The 12,147-nt window shown below is 56.4% G+C and overlaps 1 protein-coding gene across 3 annotated transcripts; it reads right to left on the reverse strand.

The window, feature by feature from the left end:
- Window positions 1–376: 376 nt before the first annotated feature.
- Window positions 377–11,939, reverse strand: MFSD2A (MFSD2 lysolipid transporter A, lysophospholipid). 3 transcript variants are annotated; one of them, XM_071217528.1, is made up of 16 exons: window positions 11,787–11,924; window positions 10,282–10,413; window positions 8,695–8,819; window positions 6,681–6,830; window positions 5,646–5,886; window positions 5,281–5,404; window positions 5,086–5,164; window positions 4,595–4,752; window positions 3,676–3,766; window positions 3,427–3,545; window positions 3,154–3,237; window positions 2,653–2,736; window positions 2,448–2,560; window positions 1,866–2,009; window positions 1,594–1,770; window positions 377–816 (listed from the first exon to the last, which is right to left on the reverse strand). In XM_071217528.1, exons 3-16 carry the CDS (start codon window positions 8,768–8,770, stop codon window positions 753–755), a joined length of 1,704 nt encoding a protein of 567 aa, XP_071073629.1. In that variant the 5' UTR covers window positions 8,771–8,819; window positions 10,282–10,413; window positions 11,787–11,924; the 3' UTR covers window positions 377–752. The 3 variants fall into 3 exon arrangements, with proteins under 3 accessions (XP_071073629.1, XP_071073630.1, XP_004450682.1); XM_071217529.1 differs by lacking the exon at window positions 5,646–5,886; XM_004450625.2 differs by lacking the exons at window positions 5,646–5,886; window positions 6,681–6,830 and having other exon boundaries at window positions 11,787–11,939.
- Between the last annotated feature and the right edge of the window lie 208 nt (window positions 11,940–12,147).

Raw genomic sequence — 12,147 nt, forward strand, 5'->3', positions numbered from 1 at the left:
CACGGGAGGGCAGCAGAGGTGGTGGTTAAGGTTTGCAGAGGTCCATCACACCTGGGATGGAATTCCAGGTAGGTCATTCCTGGACGGGGGACTTTAGCCAAGTCCCTTTCTACACTGGAGCCGGATTTCCTTATATTTAAAATGGGAACAAGCCTGACTTAACAAGATAGTTTCAAAGATTAAATAGGAATACCAGTAAAGTCCATGTAAAGCCATATACTGGTTGAGAGTAGGTGTTTAGTAAATATCAGCTATTGTCACACCTCCGGGGCATCCCCCACCCAGCAGCACCCATGGCTCAGTGTTCCTTTTCACCATCTGAGTCTTGGCACAGAGGGGCTCAGTGTGTGACCGAGGACAAAGACAAACAGGCAGCTCCGTTTTGTAGCTTTTATGAAAATTAATAACATTAATAGCTCACAGACATATACATACACACACATTTCTATGTACACAGTCATTAAGTTATTAATTAGCCTCTGTATAAAAAGTTTCTACATTAGTGTTCTGGGCAAGGCCCAGTCAGTCCTTGGCATATTCACAGTAGCAGTCCGAGGGCTTGGCCCTGTGGGCGGGCAGAGGGGAGGCAGGAGGCCAACCACAGTGGGCACAGAAGGTGTCCTGGAGCGCTCACTCTCGAGTCGTTGGCTCCCTTCCTTGGCACCTGGCGACCAGCAAGCAGGTTCGGATCCCTCTGTGTGGCCTGGTTACCCAGGCCCTGTACATGGTGGCTTTGGGCACCACAGCAGACTCTAGAGGATGCTGGCAAGCTCTGTGGAGTCTGTGTCAGAGCAGCCCGAGCTGCTGGCCTCTTCCCTGCAGAGCCAGAAGAGACAGGTTGGAGGAAGCTGCTTTACCCCTCCCTGGCCCCACCTGCTTCATTCTTCATGGGATCTTGGCCCTGTGGTCTTCACCCAGTTAGAACCATCTAAATCACAGGACGTAGAGGGCTTGCACTCTCCTACTTTCAGTCCAGAAACTGCTGGTTGGTCTGTTAACTGTCCTTGCTGCCTACTGCGCACTACAACCCCCAGCTGCACTCTGGTCTGGGCTGGCTGAGGACTGGCATATCCACTGCATCCTGCCCTCTGGTCTCCCAAAAGGCAGAGCTCAGGCCACACGTGAGGTCCTGCATGCCAGGAGAGTGGTTAAAAGTGCAAGCTCTGGAGTCAGAATGCCTGGGCTCAAACCCCAGCTCTACGCATAGCAGCTGGTTAAGCCTCAGTTTCTTCATCTGCAGAGGGGCAATCCTAAGAATCTCACTGTTGGAGAAGTACAGGACATTTGAATGCACGTTCCCTAAAACACAAGCTCCATTCAGGCGGGAATCTTCGTTTTGTTTAGCTAGAACAACACCTGGCACTTAGTGGGCATCAAGTATGAACTTGTCGAATGAATAAATGTAAAGCCACCCAGCACGATGCGTGGTACAGAGCTAAGCGATCATTAAGAACTGGCAGTGGGAAGGGGCAGAGACCATCAAGGGGAGGCCACGGGGGAGGGAAGCCTGGACTCGGCCACAGGGGAGGCTGTCTGCGGAGGCACAAGGTGAGGGCTTGAGCCGGATGACCCCCCGCCTGCCCCCGCTCTCACCTCAGAGCCTGCAGCGCCTTCCTGTTCTGCCGCCGCTTCTCTTCGTCGATGGGGTAGAGCTTGAAGAGCAGCAGACCCAGGAGGATGAGCACGATGGGGGCCATGGTCACCAGCATCTTCAGCGTGAGCCTGACGAGCTTGGGCTGGGAGCAGCCTCGGGTCTGGTACCCGGCAAAGCTGTGGGACCCAGCGGACAGGCGAGCAGTGAGGATGGGGCGCCCGGGGCCTGGCCCTGGCAGCCCAGCCCCTCTCCAGGCCCCCACCTCACTCACTCGAGACTGAGGGTGGAGATGCCTAGTGAGACTCCAGAGGCAAACTTGGTGAAGAAGACGTAGAAGGAGAAAAAGATGGGCTCGGTTCCATGGGAGTGGGGCTGCTTCAGGTGGAAGTCGTCAACGACATCCGGCAGCATGGACCTGCACAGGTAGGGGGCAGCCGTGAGGACCCACTCACCTAGCAACTCCAGCCCCCAAGAGCTCATATGGTGCCTCTGCGTCAACGACAAGAGGCGGCCCCCTGAAGGATGCAGCCCCACAGGTACACAGCTCAGGGAGGGGATGGCGCCTTCAAGAGAATTAGTCAACAGGGCCCCTTCCTCTGAACTGAGGTAGCCCCACTCTAGGTCCTCAGCTTGGCAAGTGGTGCCAGGCCAGATTTTAGCCCCATTTGCCCCCTTGGCTAGGTGTTCTTACACAGTTCACAACCTGAACAACAATATGGGGCAGGCCTGTCCCACTCTCAGTCTGGATCTGCAAAATGGCCTGGGGGAAAAGCCCTGGCAGAACTCTCCCCAAGGAGTTTCAGAGCTGGGGTGGAGGACTGGGAGCGTCTCAGTTGGGCCTATACATACTTACCAGGGCAGCAAGAAGGCAGCTGCCACGCTGATTCCGGCTGCCACAGCTACCACGTATGTGACGATCAGGTTACTCTTCATGAGAGCCACCAACATGAGAAATGGCACTGCTGACTGGGATACGGGTGCAGGAAGCGCGGTCAGGTGGGAGGCTCCCTCCAGCCACCTCAGCTCAGCCCAGGCCCTACCCTTCCAGCCCTACTCACTGAGATCCCAATGTACACAGCTGTCTTCTTGCCAAACCGGGTTAGGAACCACTGCCAGAAGGGAATAGTGAACGTAGCCGAGAGCTGTGGGTAGATGAGGGAGATGACAGAGGTGGGTTCGAGCCATGGACCCCTTCCTAGGACCCCTGAAAGTTCTCCCAGCCCTGCTCAGCAGCAACTAGAAGACATCTGGAGAATGAGAGAGTCGCCAGGTACCTTCGAGGCTCCCCAGAGGGACTGAGATCTAGTCCCACCCTCATCTCCTGCTTTCTCGCACCTCTGAGCACCTCAACGTCCCGCCGACTCCTTGGCCTCCACACCTTTGCTTCGGCTATCTTCTCTACATCCAGTCCCCAAACCTTTCCTTAACAGTCCTACCCATGCAATATGTAAGTCAGGTCCAATCAAATATGGAAATACCCTTTGGCTGTCCAGAGACTCATCTCACAATGCATGCCACCAAGGCCCAGGCTGCCCACATACCCTCGGCCCCTCACGTACCATGATGACCAGGAGTAGATTCTGGAATTCATTGCGGAAGCCCAGGGTGTACGTGCAAAACAAGGCGAAGTTCCCCTCCACCAGCTGGGGGGTAGGGCAGGGTGAGGCAAAGGAGGAGGTGACGCTGGGCTGCGCTTCCCCAATGTCCCCACGCTGCAGAGTCATCCCACCCCGGTTCTACCTCCCCCTCAGGCTAGGTCACATCCTGAGTCCTCTGCCTACCCCACCCCCAGTGCACCCCCTCTCAGGCTGGCCATGTCAGGCCCCACTCACCATGAAGGCCAGGGAGGTGAAGAGGAAGCCGGCAATGAGCTTGACGTAGGGGCCGTGGCTCATGACCAGTCGGAGACCACGGAAGAAGGACATGGGCTCTTTCTGGGTCTCATAGGGTTCTGGGGGCCAGAGGGGACTGTGAGGAGGGGCTCAGGCTCCTCCCAAAGCCCAAGGCCAAGGCGGAGGCCGAGGGTGCAGAGCCAGGCCCTGCCGAGGCCTGCCCTGCCCCCCCCCCAGGAACCCTCCTACCTCTCTGCTCCCGCACGCCCAGGGTCAGGATGACAGCACAGATGACATAGATGGAGGCAATCACCCCTGCCGCCAACAAGTACGCGTTTTGCTACAAAGGGGGTGATGGGGGCACAGAGAGAGACAGTTGGTCTTATCTCATCCCAACTCCCAGCAGCCCAACTCAATAATCTTGGGCCAGTCCCTTCTCCTCTGGGAGCCTCATTCTCTCTATCTGTGAAACGGGAGAATCATCCTGGGTGTGCTGCTGCTTTCCAAGGCTGGGCAAAGTACAGATGAACAAAATGGAAAGAAGCCAGGCTGGAGTCTGAGAGCCCACAGTTTAAATCTCCCCAAACCTAGTCTCTGCAACTTACAGCTCTTTGACCCTGGGAAAATTATGCAGCCTCTCTCAGCCTCAGTTTCCTTATCTGCAAAGTGGGTATATGAAAAGGACTACAGGGAAACGGACTTTGGCCCAGTGGTTAGGGTGTCCGTCTACCATATGGGAGGTCCGCGGTTCAAACCCCGGGCCTCCTTGACCTGTGTGCAGCTGGCCCATGTGCAGTGCTGATGCGCGCAAGGAGTGCCTTGCCACGCAAGGGTGTCCCCCGCGTGGGGGAGCCCCACGCGCAAGGAGTGCGCCCGTGAGGAAAGCCACCCAGCGTGAAAAGAAAGTGCAGCCTGCCCAGGAATGGCGCCGCCCACACTTCCCGTGCTGCTGACGACAACACAAGCAGACAAAGAAACAAGACGTAGCAAATAGACACCAAGAACAGACAACCAGGGGAGGGGGGGGAAATTAAATAAATAAATCTTTAAAAAAAAAAAAAAGTCCAATCCTTAATAAACACTAATTATTACTATTTTTAGGATGACTGCAAACCACCTATCCTCCTTCAACACCCACCCCCAACCCTGCCCTGCCAGCAGGTCTCACCGTTTTTTTGAGTGAGATGGCACTGTGTGTGCGATTGGCTCCTTCCAAGGTCACTGTAGAGTCATTGGGGCTCTGGAGACAAGGCGTGTCTGCTTGGCCCACAATTTGCCCCTGGATTGCTGTGCCCAGCACTGTGCCCAGCACCTCCACAGTCATCCCTGGGCAGTGAAAATGAGGTTATGCCTCATGGCTTACGGACCCCAAAGGAGAATGGTCAGATGGATGGGAGCCCAGTGCTAGCCCCAGGTGTGACGGCGGCAGGTCCAGGTAGGGTGGGGATGGGGTGGCAGTGCAGATGGCACCTTGTCCTGAACTCACGGCCTTGCTCTGGGTAACCTCTAGTTAGTCCCTGCCCCTCTCTGGGCCTCACCGGAGCAAGACAGACTCACATCCGCTCCGAAGAGCAGACTGGAGAGCTGGGTCCCCAGGGGAAGGAGTGTGGCAGGAGGGATCCTGGAGGGTGGGATCAGGCAGGCTAGGGAGAGACTTACGGTATGCGGTAGCAGAATCACGCTCACTCTGCTCTGTGCTGATGAACATGGTGAGAGCCGAGTAGGGAACATGGAAACACTGGCATGGAAGAGAGGCTCTCAGTCAATCAGACGATGGACATTCAGATGCAGCTGCAGGCACCAACCCTGGAGTTCCACCCTCCAGAGACACCCAGGGCAGGTACCCACACTCACCGTGACCAGTGTCTCAAACAGGCAGTAGAAAAGGAGGTACCATAGGGCCTGGTGCCGTGGGAAGTCAGGCACAAACCAGATGAGGAAGTAGGTGATGACTGCCAGGGGTGTGGAGAAGATGATCCTGAGGAAGCAGAAGGTCTGAGTGGGGGCTGGATGCCAGAACCCCAGGAGCTGGGCCCAACCTGGACTGCTGCTCAGCTCCATAGGGGGCCCACTGGGACGGAAATTCCTCTCCCCAAACCCTGCCTCAGGGCCTCTGGAAGAGGCTGATAGCCAGGCCCGGAAGGGCAGACTGGGCAGGGAACTGAAAAATCCTCAGCAGGGGAAGTGGATGTGGCTCAACCCATTGGGCTCCCGTCTACCATATAGGAGGTCCAGGGGTCGATGCCCAGGGCCTCCTGGTGAGGGCGAGCTGGCCCACATGGCGAGCTGGCCTATGTAGAGTGCCGGCCCACGTGGAGAGCTGGTGCAGCAAGATGAGGCAACAACAGACACAGAGCAGAGACAATAAGAGACGTAGCAGAACAGGGAGCTGACGTGGTGCAAGAGAACGATCGCATTTCTCCCACTCCGGAAGGTCCCAGGATCGGTTCCCAGAGCTGCCTAATGAGAATACAAGCAGACACAGAAGAACATACAGCGAATGAACACAGAGAGCAGACAACGGGGGGATTGTGGAGTGGGGGAGAAATAAATAAAAATAAATCTTAAAAAAAAAAACAATCCTCAGCATGGACCATGAGAAGGTCAAATCCTGAGTCTGAGTGTGGATCCAGAGGTAGGGGCTTCCTAGGGGTTGGTGGGGCTGAGAACAGAAGCCATGCCCTCAGGCAATGTTCTCACATGTGCACATGCACCGTCCACACCCGGGGAAGCTGGAAGTCCACTCCAGGCAAAGAAGGTAGGAAGATCAGGCCCAATGACACAACTATAAGGGGGCAAATGTCTGCCTCCCCACGGGGGAGTCCCACACAATCACAAGTGGTTAGACCTCAGGAAGGACTGACTTTATGATATCAGTATAGAAAGGCAGCAGAATGTGGTGGTTAAAAGAATAGCCTGTGGAGCCACACTTCTGGGGATCCAGTTCTGGCTCTCCTGATTAACTGTAACTTGGCCTTGGGCACGTTACTTAACTTCTCTGTGGCTCATTTCCTCATCTTATAAAATAAGGATAATAAAAGCACCTACCAATTATGTGCTGGACACTGTTCTAATTAGGATATATCAGTGAGCAAAACAGACAAAAATCATTGCCCTTAGGGAACTTATAGTCTAGTTAGTAGACAGAAAAAAATAACTGTATTAAAACATTATATAACATGTTAGAAGGTGGTAAGTGCTACAGAGAAAAGCAAGCTAAAGGGAACTGGAAGTGAGTATGGGGTATGACTCACAATCCTGATGGGCCTCCCGGAGGTGACATCTACACCAAGACTTGGTTGAGAGGGAGGCTGAGGCAAGAGCATGCCAGGCAAGGGGAGCAGTCGGGGTGCAGGTCCCAAGGCCTGGCTTGTCTGGGCAAGGGCCAGGAGGCTGGGGTGTGTCTGGAGTGGAGTGAGCAAGGGGGAGAGAATTAGATGAGGCTGGCGAGGAAATAGGATGCCAGACTGCAGGGTGCCTTGCGGGCCACTGTAAGGACTTTGGCTCTGCTTCCTACTGTTGTTTTGGGGGTTAAATGACTAGAATCTAAAACATAGAACAGTGCTTGGGACAGGAAGTTTTTGCCGGGTTGATCATGTCAGGAAAGCGTAGCAGGAGAGGCGGCACAGGGGAACCGGGGTTCTGGAGCACAGGCCCACTGCCAGGGAGCCAGGCGGCGAGCCTGTCCCAGCTGTGTCTCAGCCACCCTGCGGATTTTAGTGCAGGCTTAGAACAGAGGCCGGCCTGAGGCCCGGGAGGAGAGGGAGCCACTGGCTCATAGCCCCAGAAGGCCCAGCCTCTTCCCTCTTCCTACACTGAAGGATAGGGGTGCCCGGTCCTAAGAAGTATGGACGGGGGACACACACACAGCAGCCCCTCAGCCCAAGTGACCCACTGGGTGCACACAGACGCAGGGTCAGGGACCACGTGGAGGTTGCCCCAGGCAGGTGCGGATGCACACAGATACCACACTAAATCAGCAACCAGCCCCAAGGGCCCTCAGCAACTTCTCCAAGTTGGGGACCACACCCACCCAGAGAACAAGGGCTCCTCCGCCAGCCTTCCTCAAACACTCCAGCCTCTCTTGGAGGCAGCTGAGGAACCCAAAGTGCCGGGGGCCGCTGCCATGCTGGGCTGGCTGAGCAGCCGCCTCCCATTGGCTGGTCCTCATGAGGCGATGTGGCAGCAGTGCCACGCCTCCCACGGGCTGCCAGGGAGGCGGCCCGGGGCCCACCCTCACCAGCTGGCTCCTGGGATCCCAGAGCAGCCTGCCCAGGTGAGGCAGGCTGTCCGGTTTGTGGCCTGAAGCCTGGATCAAAGACTCCAAACTGGGCCTTAGCCAGGGGCTGGCGGATTAGAGTGGGAGGGGGCCCCCGTGGGAAAGGAAGCTGGTGGGGGGAGGCCGGGGGCTACGGGAAGAGCTTTGAAGGCCGGAGACCAGGTACAGGCGCCCCTGGGACAGGAAGGCGCCCACTTGAGCCTGGACGGGCTAGAGATGAAAGGGGTGCAGCCCCCCCACACACACCCCCCCTGAAGCAGGATGTCCTGGAGGGAACCAGAACTCTGGCCTGTCAGCCTGTCCTGTCTACCCCCTGCCCCCCACGGCCATCTGGTCACCACCACCACTCCCATCTTCTTGGGCTCAGCCATACAGGCTCACACCAAGGGGAAAGGTAGTTCCCATCACAGGTGCCCAGAGGTTATGACCACTACCCGTTACCCCAGCAGGAGCCACCCTCATGGAAAAATTAGCCAAATCTTATCACTTAATACGTACCAGGCACTGCAGTGCAGGCACTGTTTACACAATTAAACAATAAACAAAAAAGCATTTAATGTTCCCCCAAATCCTGTGAAATAAGCATAATTTTTATCCCCATTTTACAGATGAAGAAACTTGAGGCTTGGAGATGACAGGAGCCAGAGCGTGATCCTTCCTCCTCTACGCATTACTGCTTCTGCCACAATGGAGAGTGGGAGCAGTTAGACTACCAGCTTCACCAAGGGGAGGGGACCACGCAGGGGAGCCCTGGGGCCTGGGCCAGGGAAGCCGCCCAGCCCAGCACTGGGCCAACCTGGAAATGAACTGGCTGGGTGCCCCAGAGCCTGTGCCTAGGGCAGCTGAGGTTTCAACACGCTTGGACTTTTTGCGTCATTCCTTCTCCTCACCCCCCAAGGCTGTGAAAAGGCAGAGAGAGAAACGAGGGTCAGGCATGCCGTGCCGGAAGCCCCATCTTTCGCCACCTTGAAGGAGCTTCTTCCACTCACCAGGGCATGAGGCGGCCCAGGCGGGTCCAGGAGGTTTTGCTAATGCAGAAGCCCACCAGAGGGTCCGTGACGGCATCCCAGGCTCGGCCCACAAACAGGATGATGGAGGCAGAGAAAGGGTTTACCTGGGAAGGGGGAGAGGCAGAGGATGAACCCTCTTCATTCTACCTACCTCAGACTTCACTGGGGGAAAGCAGGAGCCCCCTTTCCTCCCTCAGCTGGGTCCTTGAGACCCTGTGCTGCTCCCACCCAGGCCTTAAATAGCCTCACGTGCCTTGTTAGTAATCATGACGATAACAGTTCCCCAATAGCAAGCTGTACTGTGTACTGTGAGCTTTCCCAGATCCATCCCCTTATTTCTTCACTTCCACCACCCTTGAAAAGACTCCCACAAGTAGAATAAATCCAGACTCTTTTCCTTCCCTGTCTCTCCCAACCCTGAGTCCCAACCTCCTGGTATTAGAACTAACATTAGCTGGGTGAACACAGTGAGCCTCAGTTTCTCCACCTGTATAAAGGGAATTATGACCCCTCTCTTACAGGATCAACCTCTATCTAGGATGTGGAAAAAGGAGCCTGTAGATATTTTTCACAAATGGCCTGTCACTACCCACTCAGTGAACCTTCTAGGCTCCAAAGAGATAGCTGCTCTGGATTCCCCTGAATCCAGCAAGGCCCTGCTATTGCTATTGCTGCAGAAGCTAGTGGCCTCCTGCACACTGCACTCTCCCCAATCTGGTCCCCCGCAACTCTGGCACTCACAACAGTTTTATACTTTGACTTCAGGTTCCTCCTTGCACTCATCTCAAAACCCAGCCCACAGCAGTTGCTCAAAAACTAGCTGCTGAATGAAGTTATTTTTCCTTTCTGGGACTCAGTGTTCCCCACCTATAAATGGATACATCTAAGATGCCCCGTTTGCAAAATCAGATGCTACCTAGAAAAATCAGCCAGTAGCACAAACCCTGGGAGCCATGGCTGTTCAGCCTCCCACTCTCTCTCCCAGACAGGATGAATTCTCAGGATGCCGGGCTGCTGGCCAAGGCTTCTCAAAGGACAGAGGACTCCTGCTCCGCCCTCAGTGCCTTTTCCAGTCAAAGGCCCTGTGTACTGCGGTACCCCTTTGCTCAGCACTTGAGGGCCCCTGTACCCACTGACACATCCTATGCACCTCAGGTGAAGGAGGGATTCGCGTCGACAAGCCTGGCAACATCCACTAATCTCTGAGCCAAGCTAGTTGACTGCTATCCGGCCAGGAACATGGTGTGCCAGTCTCTTCTAAGAACAGCGTCACCAGCAGGCCCAATTCTCTCTCACACCACCACCTACCCCTCCAGGCTCTGTCGCTCTTGCCAGGCAAGGAGGAACTGCCTGACCTTGCCAGCTAAGAACTCCAGGGGTAGAAAGACTCCCCTCTTGGGTATAAAGCCTTCTAACAGCTCATCCACCGTGACTCTGAAAGGCCACAAAGCAGGCATTCCTGATCCCGTTTCACAGATGGGGAAAACCGAGTGAACTTATTGAGGAGTCCCTAGCCCTTTCTACCTCAGAATGCTGGAGGAGCCATGGAGGGCTCAGCCCACTCACCTGAGCCACATCCAACAGGTATATCTGCAGGAAGAACCCCAGGGCACAGCCCGTCACCTGGTAGGGGGCCCCTCCAACTGCATAGCAAAGTTTGTTGCAAATGGACAACTGTTGCTTCTTCTTTGGTTCTTTCTGGGAAGAAGAGGAAAGGATGAAAAGAGGTCCAAAATCCTGACCTCCATCCTAGCAGTTTCCAGAGGCAGGATCATCCCTCCAGCCAGCTCTGCCAGGAGGAACTCTACCTCGCCCTGTCTCCACCCAAAGAGGGAGTCTCTGTTCTTAGGAACCTGGAAAAGAGGACTCCATACTCCTAAGTAAGTAACCCCTCAAGACCCCCACCCCAGGTTCTGAGAAAACTTTTATTAGCCCACCATCCCTAAAGAACTTCACCCCCCACCCCCACCCCTGGCCTCAGCCCTGCTCCTTTCCAAGTCACAGAGGGAGAACATGCTTCAACAGCCAGACCTGTGCCTACCTGGCACCAACTGCTACAACCTGAAAATCCTCTTGCCAAGAGCTGCCTGAGCCCAGCCCTGGCTCCCACCCTGGCTCAGAGGCAAGGACCCACCTGCCTACTGGATAAGGGCTCTAGAGAGCTGTCTGGGCTAGACCCAGCTGGCTGCGTGCACAGCTGTTCCTTCCTTGTGTCCCAGAGCGTTCCTGGCCCCTGTAGGCAGTCAGAGCTTCAGGCAAACCAGGAGCTATCAGCTCCTGGGGACCTTGGAGACAGCAGAGGCTTCCAAGGGCAGGGCTGGGCCCTCTCAGGGTGGGGCACTAAGGAGGTTGGGTTGCCTGGGGGAAAGTAGAGATTGCTCATAGATGATAGTAGATTTAATTGCTCACGCTGGCTCCTTCCAAGAAAAAAGGTGGCCACTTCCCAGGGGAACATATTGCCTGAGATCCCTCCCTGGGGCCGCCTGATTTCATTCAGTTCCGAGGGGCTGGGGATGGGGTCGTATTGAGAGGAGCAAAGCACCTTACGCAAAGTAAAAGCACCATACTCCTACGCGCGCGCGCGCGCACACACACACACACGCAACGCCTGCACGCCGCTGCTCCTTTAAGAGCAGAGCCCTTGTTCTTATGAATGAACTTGAGCTGCCCATACGGCGGAGCCAAGGCGCGGTGTGAACGTGGGTGTAGGAGGTAGAGAAAGGAGAATCAAGGGAGTTTTCCAGGTTTCTGAGATCTGCGGCTTTTACAGCGGAAAACCCGGGCGGCTCAGCACAGAAGAACCCGAGCCCGCGCGGCAGAGCCGGGCACCACAGGGAGCTACCGGCGGAGCCTCTCCGGAGCGGCGGTGGGGAAGGCGGACGCCGACGCCTACAAACCTTCTCCTTTACCTGCTTCCTATAGGGCAGCCCGACTCCTCTCCTGCCCCTAGGCCCGCCCGTCCCGGCTACCCCAAGCTGTCCCAGAACCAGGCCTTTGCCCCGATGACCCCACGTCCCGCTCTCAGCCTGCCTCCCTCCCCTGTCTGTCCGTCCAAGGTGCCGAGCCCTCACCTTCACTCGTGCGGGGCGTTCGCCGGCTTGGAGGATCCCCGTGGGCAGCAGCCCCGCAGCGGAGCCGCTCTCGGCGCCCTCTCCTTTGGCCATGACCCGCGGGCCACGCCGCCTGGGACCGGGTCGCTCCTCTGCCCCGCAGGCCTCCGCTGCCCTGGTTTCGCGTCTTAGCTGCCGCCGCCGCCGCCGCCACGCTTGCCGCACACTGGAAAACCCGGCCGGCTCGGCTCACTCTCCCTGCACGCCCCCTCCGCGCCTCTTAAAGCTTCGACCCTGCGCTTTCGTATCGGGCCAATCCGGAGCGGAGCTGCCGCGCGTCCAGCCAATCCGCACGCCGGCTCGCCCACCCGCGCCGGCCCCG

The sequence above is a fragment of the Dasypus novemcinctus genome, chromosome 9 (genome assembly GCF_030445035.2).
Source record: "Dasypus novemcinctus isolate mDasNov1 chromosome 9, mDasNov1.1.hap2, whole genome shotgun sequence".
Taxonomy (NCBI): Eukaryota; Metazoa; Chordata; class Mammalia; order Cingulata; family Dasypodidae; genus Dasypus; species Dasypus novemcinctus.

What these genes read in the sequence shown, in the direction of transcription:
- MFSD2A (XM_071217528.1), bottom strand. Translation starts at nt 8,770, where the DNA reads ATGCCGTCACGGACCCTCTGGTGGGCTTCTGCATTAGCAAAACCTCCT. An exon ending in ATCTACTCCTGGTCATCATG is followed by an intron (nt 2,737 to 3,153) that starts GTACGTGAGGGG and finishes ATCTACCCACAG; the next exon opens with CTCTCGGCTACGTTCACTAT. An exon ending in CTGTGTACATTGGGATCTCA is followed by an intron (nt 2,561 to 2,652) that starts GTGAGTAGGGCT and finishes CCCGTATCCCAG; the next exon opens with TCAGCAGTGCCATTTCTCAT.